We start from the raw sequence: 19,212 nt of genomic DNA, 5'->3' as shown, positions 1-19,212 counted from the left end.
ACATTACAGACATATATCGCATCGTTTGGTACACTTGAAAAAGAAAATTGATGATAGTAATTTTCATTTTTAAAGCATAACGTCATAATTAGAGAGGGCTTTTTTGTTTGTAAGCCCTTTTTTATATCTAGCAAAAAAAATTCTCACCAACACAAATATGTCCATAGTGAACCATGAAATCACAATCTAAAGCACGCGCAGAAAAATCATCCACGCAACAAGCTCCGTATGTGATGTCACCTATTTAATCAGTCTCTGCATCTGTGAATCTATAAAAAATTTATGTGAGCATTTTTTAAAAATAGGGTACATAGATCTGGTTGGACTAGTAGATGATGCTATGGTGGATTCTCAGAAATGGTTTTTTGCAAAAGTTTTGGGCACTATCTTTTACAAATTGTTGTAACATCATATACGCAATTTCTACTCCTGATTCGACAAAATATTTTTTGGTACTGTGGTGAACTACACTGAACCGTGTGTTACAGCAGGAGTATGTTTGTGTTTGATACACTAACAAACTTTTTACTAATAAAGTGGTATATTATAAAAAAATAAAGTGCTTTAAAACAACCTTTTTAAACATTTGTAGAGAACGTACGTTTTAAACAACAACTTTGTTCAGTGATAACTTTAAAAATTAGCTTGTTTATAAATAATTTAACTATGCTATACTATACTAGGCGGTGGATTCCAGCGTCAATTTACTGTTTTTATGATAACTCCTAAAATGTTCCTCCAATATGGCAAATTGGTGACTTTAAATGATTTCTATCTGACAACGTTTTGTTCAAAAACACTCGATGTTTCATTTTAGGAGTTGTCCTGATGAAATCTCAGCGTTGGTTTTACCACCTTCTGTCATGATCCGAAAACTAATATTACAAAGGGTAAAAGCATAGACAGCATATGGAAAACAAAACTCAATCTAATCGCAGCGTAATGATCAGCTGATCCTTTTATTTAATTCTAAAATGTTCCAAAATTTCTTCATGTGCTCTTAGTTAAGTAATCTTTGACAGGGCAATGTAAAGTTCAAATGTATGATAGCTGTTAATCGAAGCTATTAAGGATATCATGTTTATATTGGTTTATCATGGAGTACTTTCGATAATCACTATTGTCAAGCACCACGCTGCTGAAGCTAGACTTCTGATTACGAATGATCTACCACCGCATCATTAACGCCGAAGCTGCAGCAAACGTAAAGCCACACTTACCCCCGAACAATTTCGAAACACGACTATTTGTTAGTTGTCATTTTCTTGGTGCAACTTTTAATTTAGTTTTTAGACTTGTTGTTTAATTGGAATTGTTTTTTTTTAATCAAATGATATGAATATTCACTGAAAAAAATTGTATGGCTTGTCGCAGTTTTAATTTACTATATTAATACTCCAGGTCTGTCTATCTCTGTGTCTGTCACAGGCAAAGTTGAATAGATTTTTTACAATCTTTCAAAATGAGTTACAATCTTTAAAACAATGTCTGTATTTTATAAAAAAAAATTGTTTACATTTATAACTGGCTGAAACAAAAGATGTGAAAAAAATTAAATAATTTTATCAGTCAGAAAATTGTCTATTTTATTCTAATTTAAATTTGTTGTGATCAGATTTGAAATCATAGGGAGTGTAATTGGTTTGTTAAAGTAAAAAATTAATGCACAAGTAATGTCACACAGATTCAGATAAGCAGACGGAACTGGGGAGTAAGTATAATAGACTAGAGGGAAAGACTGGGGTAAGCCACCCGCAATTAATCGGTAAACACCATGTTGAGCGCTAAAGTGAAGGTGAGCCGTGCCGCATCTCCAGATGGAGTGCTATAGTAAAGCTATACTGTATGTCACAAATCCAGTAAAGTGTACACAGCGTGGCAGTGTTTCGTGTGTAATTCTGTTGTTTTTTTTCTCTTGTTACATATTTCTTTGCATACCGAGGCCGTAAAGAACTTAAATTGGTTATTCACAAAATGCGGGCTACGTGATTGGTCTACGTACTACGTGAAGAAGCAGAAAAAAGTTCGTTAAAAAACGGAGTTTGCGGCGGTTTCAGAAATATATTTTGTGCACAGATAACACAATTACAAACATAACTTGTGTTCAACATTACCCTTTCTCATTTTTTACTTATCTGGGTCTAATTTTTATGAACTTACAGGTTGTTGCAAACATTTGGTTGTTTATAAATATTACTCAAGACAAAATTCCTTAAGGTCATGACATTTTTTGTTTTTTTAAATATAGCAAAGAAATAATTTCCGAGAAAGAAAAATAAAAAAAGTTCCTGTTTTATTTTCAACTAAGGATTACATGAAGATTAAATTGTTTTACGTCATTTGTTCATCAACGGTGCAATTATATTGGTTTTAGACGCCTTAGCCGCTAATGTATTTATATGTACATGTTATACAATGGCTAACAATGTTCATAAAACTAACAACTTTGTAAACATAAAGTAGACTATTTTAGTTCATAAAACAAACTATATAGTTCAATTTGCATTCATCACATTCAACACACTTTGACGAATTAGTACAATGGCAATAGGTATGAAAATCAGGCTAAGTATAACGGCAACAATGGCGTATTTCTTAGCAGCTTTTGATGCTCGTTGAGCGCGTGGAATATCCTTGACAACAAGTGCATTATCCACCTAAAACAAGCACGAATTACATTTGAGATAACAAAGTAAATGCAACCACATTAAAAAAGTGATTCGAGTAATATTATTATGGGATTGGCATGGTGCTCACCTCGTTGGATTTAATTATAGCTGCAATACCAATTGGCCAACAACAAAACAAACAAGCTAGCCAAGACATGACAGCGTAGTTTGGTACAGACACCTAATGAACATAATGCTATTTCTACAAGTGCACTGAAAGGCATAAACATAGGGCGAATAAGCAGTCCTAATGTAGAAGTTTAAGCTCAGTAATTTATATATTTACTTAGTTCACCTTATCATGGACGATTCATTTATGTAAGCTGTTACCCATATTTTTTTTAAATGTAATGGTATTGACATCGCAAGTGTGAAAAGGGTAGATATTTGTCTTTAAAAAGTACTTAGATGTACAATTAACATTTTAAGTTTCCACGTGTATATGTGATGTACTCTTAATATCGAAACATGTTCGTAAATATATGCTAATAAATTATATTTCTGTTATTGTATTCCGGCAAAAACAGTAATTTTGAAACAAAGAATTGTTCTATTTTTGTTTTTGGTTTTCACTTTCTGTTTTATTTTCTTTAAGAAAGATCTAGATTATCCTGCATTCATACTTGTTCTATTCTAATGGGTTGTTGTTGATGTCGAGCGTAAGGTGTAACCGGTTAGAAATCCAGATTTTTCTTCCATTCTCTAAAAATTAAAAAACACAGTTGCTAAAGATGCGATCTGGAATGGAGTCTTGCTAGATTTTTTGCATATGAGGTCACAGCATTATTTTGCCTTTCAAAAAATACAATTAATAGAAATAAATTAGTACAACATAAATTAGTATGAGTATGAAATAAATAAGTACGGACGTACGGCATTACTTAACGCTGACAAAAAAAGGAAGCATAGTAGATACAAAGGAAGGGCTTTTAAAGGTATAAGTATTGTCAAAATTTGTGGTTTATTTCACACATGTTCGCTGTTATCACACTCGTTGCTTTACAAACGAGTATAATAATGCAGACGTTTCTGTTTGGTTTTGGTCGTCGAATTGTGAATAGTATACGAGAAAAGGTAAAAAGATTGCTTCAAAGAAATTATATCAAATCATGTTAAACTTTTTTTTAGCAAACAACAAACCTTGGGCGGCGTTTACGTAAGAGTTTCCTTTCGTCCCAAGTGAAGTCAAAACTCGTTTGTCACCGTTCATAAACTTTAAGATATATACTTTATAGCCCAAAGTGAAACTTCTTCGATCTAAATTTCACTTTGTGTTCTTTTGACAAAAATGAAACTTCACTGGCAACTGCACATGTGCAGTTATTATATGATTGATGTAAATTAAGGCTGCCCGTTTGTTGTCTTTTTATAGAGGAATTTAATTTAATTAGAAATTTCATTTTACTTCGAACAAAGCGAAACTTTATCTAGTTGCTCCCTTAAAAAGGGCTAAGTAGAATGTATATATTCTTTAAGGACGACAGCAACCCATCAACTCAAAAACGGTCTTAGGGTTCAGTTTCAGAGAATTTGATCAGTTTTGCTCTCAGGTAGCTTGCTCCTGGGTACACACGCGACAATGGGAAACAGCTATTTCCAACCGCTTCCAAATTATGTAGTCTTAAACTTAAAAGTGAAATGCAATGGCTTCACTAATCAGAATTATGTTCTTGACGTCAAACCAATGTATTAACGGCAACAAATAACTAATTTATCGGCAAGCCCATAAGACATACACATCCACTTCGCTGACGCTACTGACAGGAAAATTTATATAAGATAGTCGATAAGTGGAAAATCCACTAAGGCAGAATTGTGATGATCTCAGCAATGACCCATCGATACACAAAATTATTATCAGTGTAATTTGTTCAGCCGTCACGCGTCTATTGTATAAAACTTAAAATGCTGATAAAGAAAATGTGTACTAAAATCGGGTACTTTTGACAAACAGCTGAGGAGATACTGGAGTTTAAATACTACGTCATCAACTAGTCTCTTTGACCCTACTTACCAACGCGGGAGATGACGTCAGTTATTTTTTATCTGTTTGCAAGTTATTTATTCCTAATATTGTGTAGAGCTTGAAAAGCTGAATAAAAACGATATATAGAATCGGCGGTTTTAAACAGCCGTTAAGGTGATTAACAGATTAAAGGCTTTGTTAATATCTACAAAGTCCCACCAAGGTAACGATTTTCTTCATTTTCTGACAATTCGTCACTATTCGAAATTTTTCTGTTAAGAAGAGAGGGGTCTTGCTTTTGCGGTTGACCTATTCGTCTAATGTATGGGAGTCTTGAGCAAACATAGCTTCAGGAAAAATCAGTAATAAACTGTTTAATGAGACGATAATTGACTAGATGTTGATTTCAATTTCTTTTGCACAGTTTCTAACTAGGAGCAACTAGAAGCATTTCACTTCCATTTTTTGAGCTAATGGGTCAGCCTTCGAGTCATTCATACCCTAGGTATGACACTGTTAAAAAGACGGTAGTTTCACCATAATTATTAATTACAAACCCCATTAAAAGACCCTGTTGGAATGATAAGAGTTTTTTTTAAATAAACGATACGGAAAAATAGATCAAAAATGTGTTCTTCCTTACATTTTATTTTTTATATTGGTGCGATGAATTCTATTACGTTGTACCTGTTTGTCATGTTTTATATCATCATACCTTTTTTTATTGCTGACTACTGACCGCGCTAACTTAATTGTGTATACGCATGTGTATGTCATTATTCAGTCAATTTTCTCAATAGTTAAGAAATAATTTAAATCAACTATACGAAGAAAATATAAGTTGGAGTGCAAATCGACAAAAAAAGGTAAATGCAGCATTTAAAGTATCCAGAACTAAATCTCGTAAGCGGAAAAAATTGCGCCATGTAAGAATTATACCTTTTCAAGCACTTTTATTTGCTTTAAGCTACACATAAATGCGGAACAAGTTTATTAAAGTTATGTACTAGCTAAGATAGCAACCTATCATACCTACCATACTTATGCAAGAATCTTGCTGCTAGGTAGCTACAACTTTATATTTTATTCTGTGTTATTGTTGCTTACGGATAATGTTATAGGTAGATAATGTTATTGTTACCTACCTAAGGTTAAAGTACCAACAGCATAGACGTTTTTATTCTGTTTTAAATTTAAACATTTAAATGTAGCTAGTTTTTTACACCTGTATTGGAGCATTCCCAACTGTTTCAACTATGACTAAGTAATGATAGACCGGGTATGCAGAAGGTGTAGTTTAAACAAATTCTGGACTTTTTACAGCCCCAAAATTGCTTGACTGTGAGGTGATATCCGCAATCAGTTTTCGGTTTTTTATTCAAGATTAATGTAGGAGCTTGTTCTGTGACTGTTTTAGCTATACCAGTGTATCGACAGTCTTTGGATTGTTTTTTAACCTTGTACATGCCAGGAAGTTTTAGGCTTTATATTCAGGACGAATGTCAAGCCGCTTTTAATATTTTGCAACCCACATGACCTAAGCAAAGCAAATCTTGTACAATGTTAAAACAAAGAAAAGAAAAGGTCAGCTGTTTAAAACAGAAATTTCGATTGAAACCATACGTTTTGAATAAAATACAATTCGTATATCTTCAGTAGAACTTAAAAAAATGACTTAAAACTTGGCATGACGTGTTTTGGGTTACATATCAATTTTAACAAAAATACATGGACAGAAAATACTAAGGCCAATTTTCGTTAATTGAAATTAGTCAGATAAAGTCTAAATAAAATGTGTGCCATGGCAGTGTAACTCACTTTCTTATTTGGTAATATTTGGAATGTGCGAAAGAATTTCATGTAAAGTCTCCAAAATCAACCATACTTCATATTTTTCATTATTTGTTTCAAATCCCAAGATACTCAATTAAATAAATATAATAATCAATAAAAACAGATAAACGAATGTTCAAGTATGGGGCGACAATTAGTTTGTAACTATATGCTAGTATGTTAAGATACTTGTCGTCGTATTGTGTTGTTGACACTTCTATCGTTGTTCTTGTTGGCTTGCTATCATTATTCTTGTCACAACGACGACAGGTATAAGAATCAAACCAAGCACAAAAGCAATGATGGCATATTTCTTAGCAGCGTCTGATGCTTTTCGAGCACGTGGAATATCGTTGACAGCAAGTGCGTTATTAACCTAAAACATACGATAGTAACAACTACGACATGTTTTAAAAGAAAATGAAGATGTGCTGTATAAATGAAATAACATCCGCTCCAACAACCTATACAAAAAATAATCCTTGATACTCACCTCCTGGGATTTAAGTATAGCAGCAATACCAACCGGCCAACAACAAAATATACAAGATAGCAAAGATATAGCAAAATAGTTTGGTATATTCACAGTTTCTGCATAAGGTTGTTGAACTGGTACCATTGTAGACATGGGTTGCTAAATGTAAATACATTGAATAAGGATCGCAGAGGAAATTTTCCGTGCTACATTTGATTTCTTAAGTTGCTTTTTTAAATGATGTGGCGCAGTGTTCCGATTTGCAAATTTTATTCAGATGAAGCAATTACATCAAAATTCGTTACACATTTGGTCTTGGGATTTTTAAACGAGGCTGAGTGCTGTTTAAGTCAGTCATCTCCATAAATTCTAATAGATTTTCCCACATAGAATCAAACTTAAAATAGTTTTTGTTTTGCATAAGGAGAAAAAAGAAATGGTAACAGTTTTTACCTTAAGAAAATGAGATGCAACAAATAATAACATTGTTTATTGAATGCGTACGCGATATTTGATTTTTATCTTTGATACTGGTAGGTATTACATTTGATGGTGCTCATTGATTCGATGTACAAAGCTAGTCAGTATCATAGCTATGCTATTTAGCAAAATGGAAAGAATATTTTTTTAGTAAAGTCCGTAAAGCAAATCTTTAAAAAAAATACACAAAAAGTAGTGTAACGGAGGGTTTCCACTTAAACGAATATGGTCAAATCGATTGTCGTCGACCGCATCATGGCGTCACAAATAAACAAAATATGGACGAACTAAAAGTTGCTTTTGTTTGATAATGGTGGCTACTAAAAATAGAACATTGCATCATCTTCGTCGATCGACGTCGACCCAGCGGTCGAATTCAATAGAATTTAAAAGTAGGATTGCTTTCTACTTGATTGATTTTTACCCACGTGGTTTAAACAAATCAACGAAGAAATGAACTTTTTTGAGAAGCGGGAAAAAGCAAGACAGCTAAAACATATTAAACAAAAATGTAATTGTGTATTTGATGCATCAACATCAATACACTATTTGACAAAAGCAACCGTCACTGATGAGTGATTTTTCGTCGATGAGTGTTGAGGAATTTAAGATATTATTTGTAGAATGAGATTGCGGATTTCAATGTCTTCGGACACTTCTTAGAAAAGTTTCAAAGTCTCACAAAGCAAAAGAATGAGTAATTTTTAAAGAATAGCACGAAAATATTTTGTACATGCTAAATATCATTATTTCATATCAAATTTGTGTTATTTGTTTTAAAATAAATTTGAATGAATCGTCATCGATTAAGATATGGTGGAATTTAAGTGAAAATCAATTTTAATTAAAAATCCATGGATCGATTCAATCGATTTGACTACATTCGTTTCAGTGGAAACCCGCCTTTAAGTTTATTAACATACAGAACGTCCAGGATAGATGTAGGGTTGATTTGTCACAGGATATCCAAACTCGTCATCGTTGTACATTCTGTTGTAGTCGGGAGTGGGTTGATTCTTTTCCATTTTCTTATCTATAAAGAAAATGGTTGAAGTTGAATAGAGAATTTACAAAATAGAAATAAGTTCAATTATGAACGTATCCTGTGTTATAGTTACAAACTTTCTACAGCTCATATCTGCTCTTGATATTGATGTCTAGTTAGACATATACTGAATGAAAGAAAAATTAAGTGACGCCACTTACAGTTGCGAAGAGTCTTTTAACATTTGGCAGCTTCTATCTTTTTATACTCTTAAAAAGTGAAATGACGGTATTAAGCTCTAATTTATATCAACTTTAGGCATCTCTCGGAAGACAAATAATTACACAAATTGTTTTAAAATTGAACTAATAAAAGCAACGTAGGCAAAACCAAAAAATTTTTGCAGTGTCATTTCCCCTACTTAAATGTATCCTTAATTGATGATAAAAAGTAAAATTGTTTTAATTACTTCACCAAATCATGTGCTCCGCGCCTTCCGTTATAAATTATACGACAAATTATAAGACAATTTAATTCACCTTTGTATCGCTTGTCAGTTCTGTCTCACACTCTTTCGAAAGTTTAACTGTCATAGAAGCTTACATGTTTATCTAAGCAAATAGTCATTCACAAATTTTAAGTAATAAGTACTTTCAAATAAATTTAATAAAATTATGAATTAAAATGCCATTGATAAAAGCTGCGCAATTTGCCCAAAACATCACACCTGCATTTTGTGTTTGCCCACAGCATGAGCTGACCAATATCTCGCTACGTAGTTAGGTATTATTTTAGTGATAGACAAAAAGTCAGTTGGAGAAATATATTTTATTTAGTCAAACTATCGAATGTTTATAAAAAGCAGGTTGTGGTGAAACTTTACTTAAACTTGTTTTTGAATGTTATTGAATGTCAATAAAAGTGGATAATATAGGTGCTTTTGCTTTGCAATTTTTTGTCATATCTATCTGTTTTGCCACCTCTGTAATCCCTTCACATACAGAAAGATGATAAAAATCGTGGCGATTTGAATTCAAGGAAGTGTAACATGTGAAGTAATTACAAAAAAGATGATCGTTCCCTTTAAAGTTTTGTGGTGATAAGTTTTCCTTTCTTAAATTTTATCTCGACTACGCTATCTTGTTTGTTTAATAGGTACAATGGACTCTCTATAACTCGAACCTCATTACTTGAATATCTCCATGACTCGAACAATTTTGCTGACACGGCGGAGATTTCCTAATAACTTTCCTGAATAACTCTCTATTACTGGAACCTCCATAACTCGAAAACCTCCTTAACTCAAACAATTTCTTTTTTTTTGTCCCTTTGCGTATTTTCTCTTTATAACTAGAAACACGCGATAGACATTTCAGACTTCAAATGATTTCAATGACATTAGCGCTTCTTTCTTGCTTTTATTTGACGTAAATGGAATCTTAATCGATTCGTATACTTACATGTGTAAGAGACCTTAAGTGATTCAAATGCGTGTTCAAATGTCATTTTAACAAAACGTAAACATCATCCTATCTTTTTTAAATTTTATAATCACGACGCTTTAAAAGAGTTGTTGCTGAAGTTCCTGCCAAACGCTCTATTACTCGAACTCTCCTTAATTCGAACTGTTTTTAATTCCCCGTGGCTATTCGCGTTAGAGGGTCCACTGTATAATTTATTTAACCACGACAAATTTGGTAGCGACTTTACGATGAACTGAAATGATATTATTGATGTGAACTGATATATTTTTCTTCACTATTAAAAAGCAACAAGTATTTCAAATCTGCATATATAGTAACTTTTTTATACTTTCCCTGTTAGAAAATTGAACACCAGAATTACCTGCTAGGCAAGATAATTTCAATGTTGGTTCTTTCTCGTTTAAATGATATGAAATGACCATCTTAACAACTAATATCTTTATCAATCAATATCAACCTTAAAACTTGACTTACTGCACATTTTTGTGCAATAGAATAACTACTATTAATTATAGTATACTAGTCGGTAACCCGTGGATAAATCCGCAGCTTCGCCCGTTCTTTATTAAGCGCATTTCCTGTGTCTCGCTACTGCGGCTACCATTTTGCGTGACAGACAGACGCATACGGGTATCATAATATAGACTAGTCGTTAGCCCGTGGAAAAATCCATGGGTTCGCCGGTCCTTTTAATTTAACTGAGGCAACAGAGTGGATAAAAATATATCGCATTTGATATTCGTGTTTCAGTAGCACGATTTTCTAACTCAGCGGGGGGTCGGACAAAATACGGCTATTATTAAAGAGATGAGTCACATATTTTTTTAAATTTACTGAGATGTTCTTCTTTATTTCTGCTATATTAATACGTTTACTCTGTTTCAAAAGGGATGTACATATTTGCGAAGCAGTTATTAAAACATCGCAATGATCAACGTGGATATTAGAATTAATAAAGTTTAAGACCACATGGCTTGGAAATAAATTGAAATATCTCTGTAACTGATTGCCTCCCTAATCAAGTGTCTATTCAATTAGTTAATCTAAATAACAAACGTGACAAGAAAACTAAAATTAAGGATAGAAAATTCCTGTGATAGCGTGCGTCTTAGCCTAGCTTGCTAATGCTTTTTAATTATACCTGTACGCCTGGTTTTCATATATTGAAATTATTGTGCAACTCGCTGGCTCTGTTTTGTCATCTTTACAGAAAGAACTGTTTGAAGAACAAAGTTTTCGCCCTTAACAAAATTATTTTATATTATTTTTATTATTTTTTATGTATGGCTATTAGAAGTTTTTAAAATCTATTATCGTCTATTATTTTCCTGCTCTAGTTGTTTGGCTATAAAAATATGAAAATCGTAATAAAGAATATAAACATTGAAGTTTTCTGAAAAAAAAGTGAGCACATTTTCCTTAATTAGCTTGGTAACACTTTTTGTTCATTTGTACAAAAATTCGACAGATTTGGACGTTTCCATTCTCTCTACTTTGCATGTTTATCATATTTTTTTTGTTCCTTGAAAGTTAATTATATAGACAGACTTGTACAGAAAGACAACTTTTGTTTCCACACTGCGTCTGTCTATCTTAAATGTTGCGGATTGTGAAAGTGTGGAAACCAATCCGCTGACAGATGATGATTCAGATATCCATCAAATAACTTCGTGCGTAGGTTCATACAGAAAATTACATGTCGGCTTCATTGAACGGTGATAATGAGTCAGCACAAAAATATAAGAGCTACCTTCTAAACTATTAAAATGTTTTAAAAGCACGTTTTTGTAAGATTTAAAAAACGTCTGCAGTGTTTGATAGTGTTATCTCAGACTACTAGGTACTAACCCTTATTTATTTTGTGTAATCTTTAATTTTCAAGAAAGTAGAATATTTGACATGGATAATATTTGTATTGATGATTGGTTTAGCTATATTTGTAATAAATTATATTTTGAGAAAACAGCATATTTTGCCAACTGTTGCATTTATCATTTTCATGATTTATTCTCTTCCAGAAATTTATTGTCTTCTTTAGACACTGCATTTGTCCACAGTTGAGCCTGGCCTGTCTTTTTTTTAAATTTTAAAGGACTGTCGCATCTCAAACGCACAATTCCTCTGTCAATAGTTGGGGCAGTATCAACCTAAGACCCATCTCATACATTTGTCTATGGTTGGAATGAGCCCGTCAATAGACGCACCATCCTAACTATGACCCACTGACCCGTCCTCTTTTCAATCTCAACCTATCCATTAGCCAATCTTAAATAAGTGTATTCTTCGTGCGATCAGAAATGTTTCGGGGCAACACCTCCACCAAAAACTTCTTATATTTTTCACTCTTACTGGCTGGTTATAGCATGTACAGGAAAGTTGATGCTTTTTTAATGTTATGGATTATATCAGTTCAGAAACAATATAATTTTTATTAGCTACTTAACTGCATGAAAGTAAAAAATGTATGCAAGCTAGCTGACCTTTTAGTGATAATTTGCCCCTTCTTATCTTAGTTTATTTGGAGCTAAGTAGCTTGGCCAGTTAGCTAACTAGCCGGCTTGCTACACACAGAACAGCTACTCACTAATTAAAGAGGCTTAAGATCTTTTTTGGGTGCTGACCCACTGGAAATAGCTCTTGGATTGTAGTTAAAAGCGCCTTTTTATGTTAAGTTTCCTGAGGAATTCTTAAACTTACCCGAAGTATTCACGAAACAATAATGTCGACTCGCTGAAGCAACAAGGGTGAGTTTGATCTTTTGAAAAAAAAATTTTTTCAGAAAATTCATTTTATGAAATTTGAAATCACGACTTTTTTGGTTGCAAAGCACCTATCTTGCAACCCTAAGTAATTCAGAAAACAAATTTATGACTTTGATAAAAAACATACGCAGGCATACTGCAGAATGTTTTCACGAACAAAAATTGTTGAATTGCTCAAAGAGATTGGATAAATGTGAAGTCCCACAACTCTGCTTTTTATACAATTTACTTGATAATTATGTCACTCGGTTTAGTTAAGGGTTGTCTTTTTTGTGGCCAATTGAGCAGAATTAAATGTATATACTGTATTGCATCACAAGAGTACATACTTTTGGTAAGTTCAGGAAAGTGTGGAAGTTGTCTAAAGAAGGCAAATTGGCCTTGCCTTTTTACATGGAGCGATACTGGCAAGTCTTCACCATTCAGCCTGGTCAATTTAATTTTTTTCACGTTTTACACACCCCTGTACACAAAAAACAGGTAAACTAAGAGAGAAAAGAGCAAAACCTTTTTGTAATTCCAAGTTGATGTAACTTGGACCGAGTTTTGCTTAGAAGAAACCATGTCGGCAAATACTTGCCGACATGAATCAAAAATTTTATCACGTCGGCATTTGCCCCGGCAACTGCAAAGTGTCGAGGTGAATTAGACAGGTTGTCCTTGAAAAAATACTTCAATTTTGAAAATCGGCAAAAGTTCCTACATAAACTTCCGTTCTTATATCTACGCTACGATCCCTTTCCTTCCCTTAGCTAGCAACTTTCCTAGTTGAACTATGTCAAAAAATTTCCCAGAAGCAATAAATGCTGCGTTTAAACAACAATATATAGTGTGCTTTAGCATGACAAATTCACTACTGATGAAAATGCTCCGAACAGTCAAAGTCTGGTTCACTTTTCCCGAAGTATGTTGGCAAAATAATTATAAGTGCTAAAAAGAACCACGTGAGAAACTTACTATCAAGAAAGGCCTTAGCAATCTAAGGCCTGACACGAGAGGTTAGAGATTAATCTTCTAGCTGACCACTTAAATGTGTTATAAATTGCATAGGTAGCTAAATAATTTTTTCTTTGTTTCATATATTTTATATACGAATATTATATGTCTGGATAATTTCATTTCAGCTGTTATTCCTTTTTGTAGTGTTTTCAGACCCAAATTTTGTTTCGAAACGTGACATTTTTCTAGGTATCTTATATGTGACTCCTGTGGCTAAGTTTTGCACAAGTGTGATATGTCTGCTAGCTACAACCGTTCACAAAATTAAGTAAGAAAACTCAATATTTGGTAAGAGATAACAGCAAATCACATCAAAACACTCCCTCAACTCAATGTTAAAAAACCATGTGTAAGCAGGTGAGAAGTTGGAGTGGGGTAGAACAAGGGTCCTAGCTAGCCAAAAAAGTCACAACAACACTGAAAAAGGGGAAGGGGAGTTTGTTTCACTAGTTTTGTGAAGGCTTGTCTGAGAATGAGAAAGATTTTGGCAAGAGGTTTTCCCATAACATACCACTCAAAAAATATCAAACGACAGTTCAGACACACCATGAAAAACACATATGCTGCAGCTACCATATTTATAAACTCGTGTAGGTATATTTAAAATCGTGTGACTTTAACACCACTCCAAAACAAAAATATTTGGAGGGAAATTCAAACTACAGAGAGGGCACTTTATAAGCGTCAATGCTTGTATGTGATATTGCAGATGTGTCTGATGTGTTTTAGCATAGAAAACTCGTTTGAATGGGAAATTTAAGTTTCATGTAAGACATAACCAACTAAATATAGCTAGGGTGATTGTCAGCAAAGGCATGGTTACAGTTAAATGTAAAATGTCTGGTCTCTAGCATACCAGTAATAACAAACGCAAAAACCACCAAACATTAAAAATCAAACTATTGTTACATAATCTAATATATACAATGTCTTTTTTTCGCAGTAAATTAATACTATATATATTACAATGCAAAATTGCTTCTTAAAACAACAACAAAAGAACCTATCTGATCACGTATAGTCGAGCTGACTTGAACAGATTCCCTAGCCGTGAAAGTTTCGGAAAAGCTGTAGAGGCCACCTTCAATACAGGAGGTGGTAAGGTTCTTGTTGACTATTGGGCTTGTTGTTTAGAACAACAGGAACATAACAATGGTCAATACTATAACGTGTCTGTGAACTTTTGGGGCCAAGGTGTTGGTACCCTGTTCGTTTGGTGCTACCACAAAAACACAATGTGAACGTTTATTTTTCAGAATCAGCGGAAAATGATATCGCAACATGCAAATATGTTTGTAAAAGCGACTAAGCAGTTTTCCACAGTGAGATCACCCTGGCCATTGGTTCACCGAAAACAAAATGCTGCAACAAAAAAAATGATAATTTTGTTAAGGCACTGTAAGATTTATCTTCTGTTTCGTGGAAAATGCACACAGCTTCTGCAAAGCTCTGTCGTTGAAGTACTCTTCGCCTGTCCGGTAGTCTTCAAGTGGAAAGTGCGTCGAGGCAACAGACTTTGCTTAGAATGCACCATAGGGATACTAACAAGCCACCGCATATACCCTGCAGTATTTTTGCAAGGATACAGTAGCAGATACAACACTGATGATCCAGTTGAGGCTGAAATGATGCGTTGGAAAGCTTTTGATTTTTTCTCGCAAATCCTGGAAGAAGTGCAACGCTAACTGTCTCCCTGCTCAAAGTGCTTCACTAAACTAACACTGATGTGTAAATTATAAAAATTTTTGGCAGACAGCCTGTTTTGTGAACACGTAGCACATATAACACACGAAACACACGCAACACACGTAACGCTACATTTTTATAAAAGATATATATGTAACTTTTTTTAGTATTTGTGTGTTACATGTCGGTATACCCCTTGTTTTGGCTCCGAACTTCATGTTACGTGTGTGTTGCGTTACGTGTTACCAGTTCCTTTGCAAGAATATACAAAGTCTTTTTTGGCTCTCTGAGGGCCTTTTGTTTGTTTGTTCTTTTTTACATGACTTTATAAAATCACAATTAAACACAGCAGTTAGGAAATGCACGAAAAACTAAACGTGTGATCACAAAAAAAAATTGGTCAATCTTCAATACCTAATCCTTTTGCCACCAGCTTTAATTATTTTGCACGTTCTGCCACTCATTAACTCCATCGCTTTGCCAATGTATGGTGATGAAGTGCTCTCCAGAGTCTGCTTTACATGACCAGAGAATTCTTTCAAGTTTTCGAACATTATCTGCTGGTCCAATGACTGTGCGTGTAAGGTTATTTCGTGTGGTTAAAAACGTTTTGATAGAGTTGATATGCGGGATTCCTTGCGGTATAGCAAATATAGTTGCGCCAATTTACTCTAATGCAATAGAGGCCTTTTTGCTGTTTTGGCTCGGGTAACCGTCTTGGAGGAAAAGTTTTGTTTCCCCACAAAGTGGGAGAACATTTCTCTGCCGATCCTTTCTTCGCACCGCTCGTAAAGGATGACACCTTTCCTATATGTTATTCCAACCATGAAGTGCAAAACGTTTCCTCCTGACCCAACGTGACTGCCTTTGGCTGCGCTGTGTAGTTGCAACCTCAGAACGTTCTCGTCATGTCATAGTTTTCGCTGAGTGAGTCACTCGGGTTGTGTTTTTGTTGGAAGCTGGCGGCATCAAATAAAACGAAATCCCCTTTATACAAACTTCGTCAAACCTCGGCATGTTTAGTCAATTGCCTTCAAAAGATCCTTCTTACGAGAATGGAAGTAGCGGTATGCCACTAAGTTAAGGAATTTTTGTACTGTCTTGTCGCACATCTTTTTCTTCATGCCAGCGGCTTCACGTAACCGTAAACGACCCAACGTCTGTACGGAGTATCGATATTTGACGCAAAGTTGACCTCTTTTTACGTGCGATTAGTTTTGCTGGTCTCCTCACGCGGCCACGAGTATTCACCTTTTGCGCAGTTTCTTCTCGTGCATGCCAGTATATCGACGCCTTCGAAAACTGTAGGGACCTTTACAGAAACTCTTTGCCTCGCATTTCCTGGTCTTGGTACAAATACCTCAGATGCATTTATGCGTCGTTTGGCATTATATTTAGTTTACGTTGTTTTGTTTTCATCCAAAAAGCACGACTTTTACATGTCCATATATATATATAGAAGGACAGTATGATATAATAATTTGCTTGGAACGTTTTACTTGCGTTTGTGTTTATAATATCGTTTCGAAAGGCTACGGTCACTAAATTAACCCGAATTTTGAAAAGCCGTGTTAACTTCATAACTGGTCAATATCATGGAATTACGCATATTTAGCTTTATTTTAAGTTAGCTTATGAAATTACACGTACTGTCAGCCTGAATTCCAACCTTCATATAAATTAAGAACAAATTAGAAAAAATTATTAAATACAAGTATTTTTTCTAATTTATTTTACGAATAGACAACGTACAATTCTCAAAACAACGTTCATATTTTATTTAAATATGAGGCCTGTTTCGAAATGTAGTTATGAAATTACAAACAATGAGGACCAGTTTCTCAAGTTTTTCGCAAGAGAACAAACAAGAACATTCAAGGCCGCAAAAATGTGAAAAAATAAGAACATTCATCCTTGGTGAAATTGAGGCGTTCTTGTAAATAAATCGTGTACCTGTTCATACGTATGGTTATGCTGAATATAAGCATATTTTACTGATTTGAAGATTCCCTGAATGAGCGTTTCGTGAAACAGCGTAACGTTATTTACACGTTATTAACACTTTCCCTTCTTCAATAAAGGTTAAAATTTAGATAAAGTTTTCTTATGATTTAAAATCGTAAGGTTTGATTGTATGTAGTCTACAGTATATTCAAAGATATGTACAATAAGAGTTCTACATATATATCAAATAATTATAATTATAATCTCTAGCAAAATTATTTACACATAGACAAAAGCATCAAATGATCCATTCGCTACGGCTATTTTTGTGTACGCGTCAGCCAGCTGAGCGGCTTTTAGAATTTGTAACATTCTCTTACCCGCATGCACTGGGTTGATCGCAGTCGGACCCACAGTGCAACAAAAAAATGAAAATATGGTGGTTCTGATATCATCAACAATTAGCACATTTCAAGAGTTTAAATTTAAACAAATAACCTAAGACGCTGACAAGTTCAAAATATGTGATATAATAATAGCTTCAAAATTAACTGTCATGTTTTAATAAATTTTGTCCATGAGTATTGACTAACTTTATAAAACTAGACATGCACGATACAAATCAAAGAAGGAATGGTTGACTGAAAAGCAAAAGTAGAATAGCTGAAAAATCTGGTCAGATCTATAAAAAAAGTAACACGTTTTAACACAACTATAAATGGCAATAAATAGTACACTTCCAAATAGCAAGCCTTTTTAAAAAAATATACAATGACAATAATCAATCAATATGAGCTTTCAATTGTAAATGTTTCTTGACTCCACGTCGTTTTTAAGAGCTTCTTTTACTCCAGTGAAAGTTGTTATGAATCTAGGCTAATCTCTTTACGTTGTAGCCAGTTTTTAGCTAGATAAATGCTTCATGAACCGCTGATGACATACTTGTAATATGGAGTGTTGTACCATACGATAAATGCTATGGCTAACACAATAAACAATCCATTGGCGACTATCATAATTATTTTGTTGAAATTCAGTTTTCTTTCTTTCTTCATTCCAACTGCTTTAACATTTTTTATTGGTACTGCCTAGGATAAAAGAACATAACAAAAGCTATACTTTCTCTGAACAAATTAAGTTAGATTTGAATCTGCCACGAGTTATAATAATCTTAATTAAATTATGAGGGCTATCAGAAACTACAGTAAAAACAAATTTACACAATAGGGACTATAATGAAATTCTGGAAATCTGCATTAATTAGGATTTTACGCCTTGGTCCGCATTGTAGAAGCAGTCGCAGCTATTTACACGGAGAATCTCTGTAAATGATGAGGTTCATGAAACTTATTGTATAACAACACTTTAGACGCTCAAATTGTAAAAACTCATATCTCTCGTTTCTCATAAAAATCTTCAATTCATTACTTCGGATCATCGTGGCAAGAAAATAAATTAAACGTTCATTGCGAGCTCTAGCCAGAGCAATGTAATTTTAACCTTTCAAGAGCGGGTCCTGGTAATTGGGAAATCATCGGCGATATCAGTCCCAAAGCTGGATCGCACAAACTCCTGAGGGCTAGGTTGTCATAATCAAACCTCCTTGTGTTTTAGGAAGAGAATGAATTTAGCCACCCAACTCTACCAAACCTGAACCGTTTAGATTTTTTTAAGACTCCAATACTGTCGGAAAATTGATTATTTGCTGATTGACAAAGAAAGGGTCTTTTCAAGAACTCGCCGGACAACAAGGGTTGAAGGGGTGGCCAAACCATATTTGTATCTAAATAAAAATATCTTATTACTATGAAGGTTTTTTAATAGTGATAGTTTAGAATCCTCCTTATCTATAATTGACAAGAATTATTTTGCAAAGAAATTTCAGCCATTATCACCAAGAAATTAAAAGTGTTTAAAGTAGTTTTGATT

General features: G+C 34.0%; 1 protein-coding gene and 1 long non-coding RNA gene across 2 annotated transcripts; both read right to left on the bottom strand.

The window, feature by feature from the left end:
• Positions 1-1,705: 1,705 nt before the first annotated feature.
• Positions 1,706-4,072, bottom strand: LOC130646308 (uncharacterized). Its single transcript, XR_008982777.1, has 4 exons — positions 3,810-4,072; positions 3,293-3,371; positions 2,758-2,850; positions 1,706-2,657 (listed from the first exon to the last, which is right to left on the bottom strand). It is a non-coding gene; the product is annotated as an uncharacterized LOC130646308 (long non-coding RNA).
• A 2,155-nt stretch (positions 4,073-6,227) lies between these two features.
• Positions 6,228-8,748, bottom strand: LOC130645802 (transmembrane protein 91-like). The gene is made up of 4 exons (XM_057451902.1): positions 8,630-8,748; positions 8,347-8,456; positions 6,962-7,102; positions 6,228-6,844 (listed from the first exon to the last, which is right to left on the bottom strand). Exons 2-4 carry the CDS (start codon positions 8,446-8,448, stop codon positions 6,686-6,688), a joined length of 402 nt encoding a protein of 133 aa, XP_057307885.1. The 5' UTR covers positions 8,449-8,456; positions 8,630-8,748; the 3' UTR covers positions 6,228-6,685.
• Between the last annotated feature and the right edge of the window lie 10,464 nt (positions 8,749-19,212).

This window comes from Hydractinia symbiolongicarpus, chromosome 5 (genome assembly GCF_029227915.1).
Source record: "Hydractinia symbiolongicarpus strain clone_291-10 chromosome 5, HSymV2.1, whole genome shotgun sequence".
NCBI lineage: Eukaryota > Metazoa > Cnidaria > Hydrozoa > Anthoathecata > Hydractiniidae > Hydractinia > Hydractinia symbiolongicarpus.
Note: the sequence above shows the minus strand (reverse complement) of the source record. Positions and strands in the feature narration are given on the sequence as shown.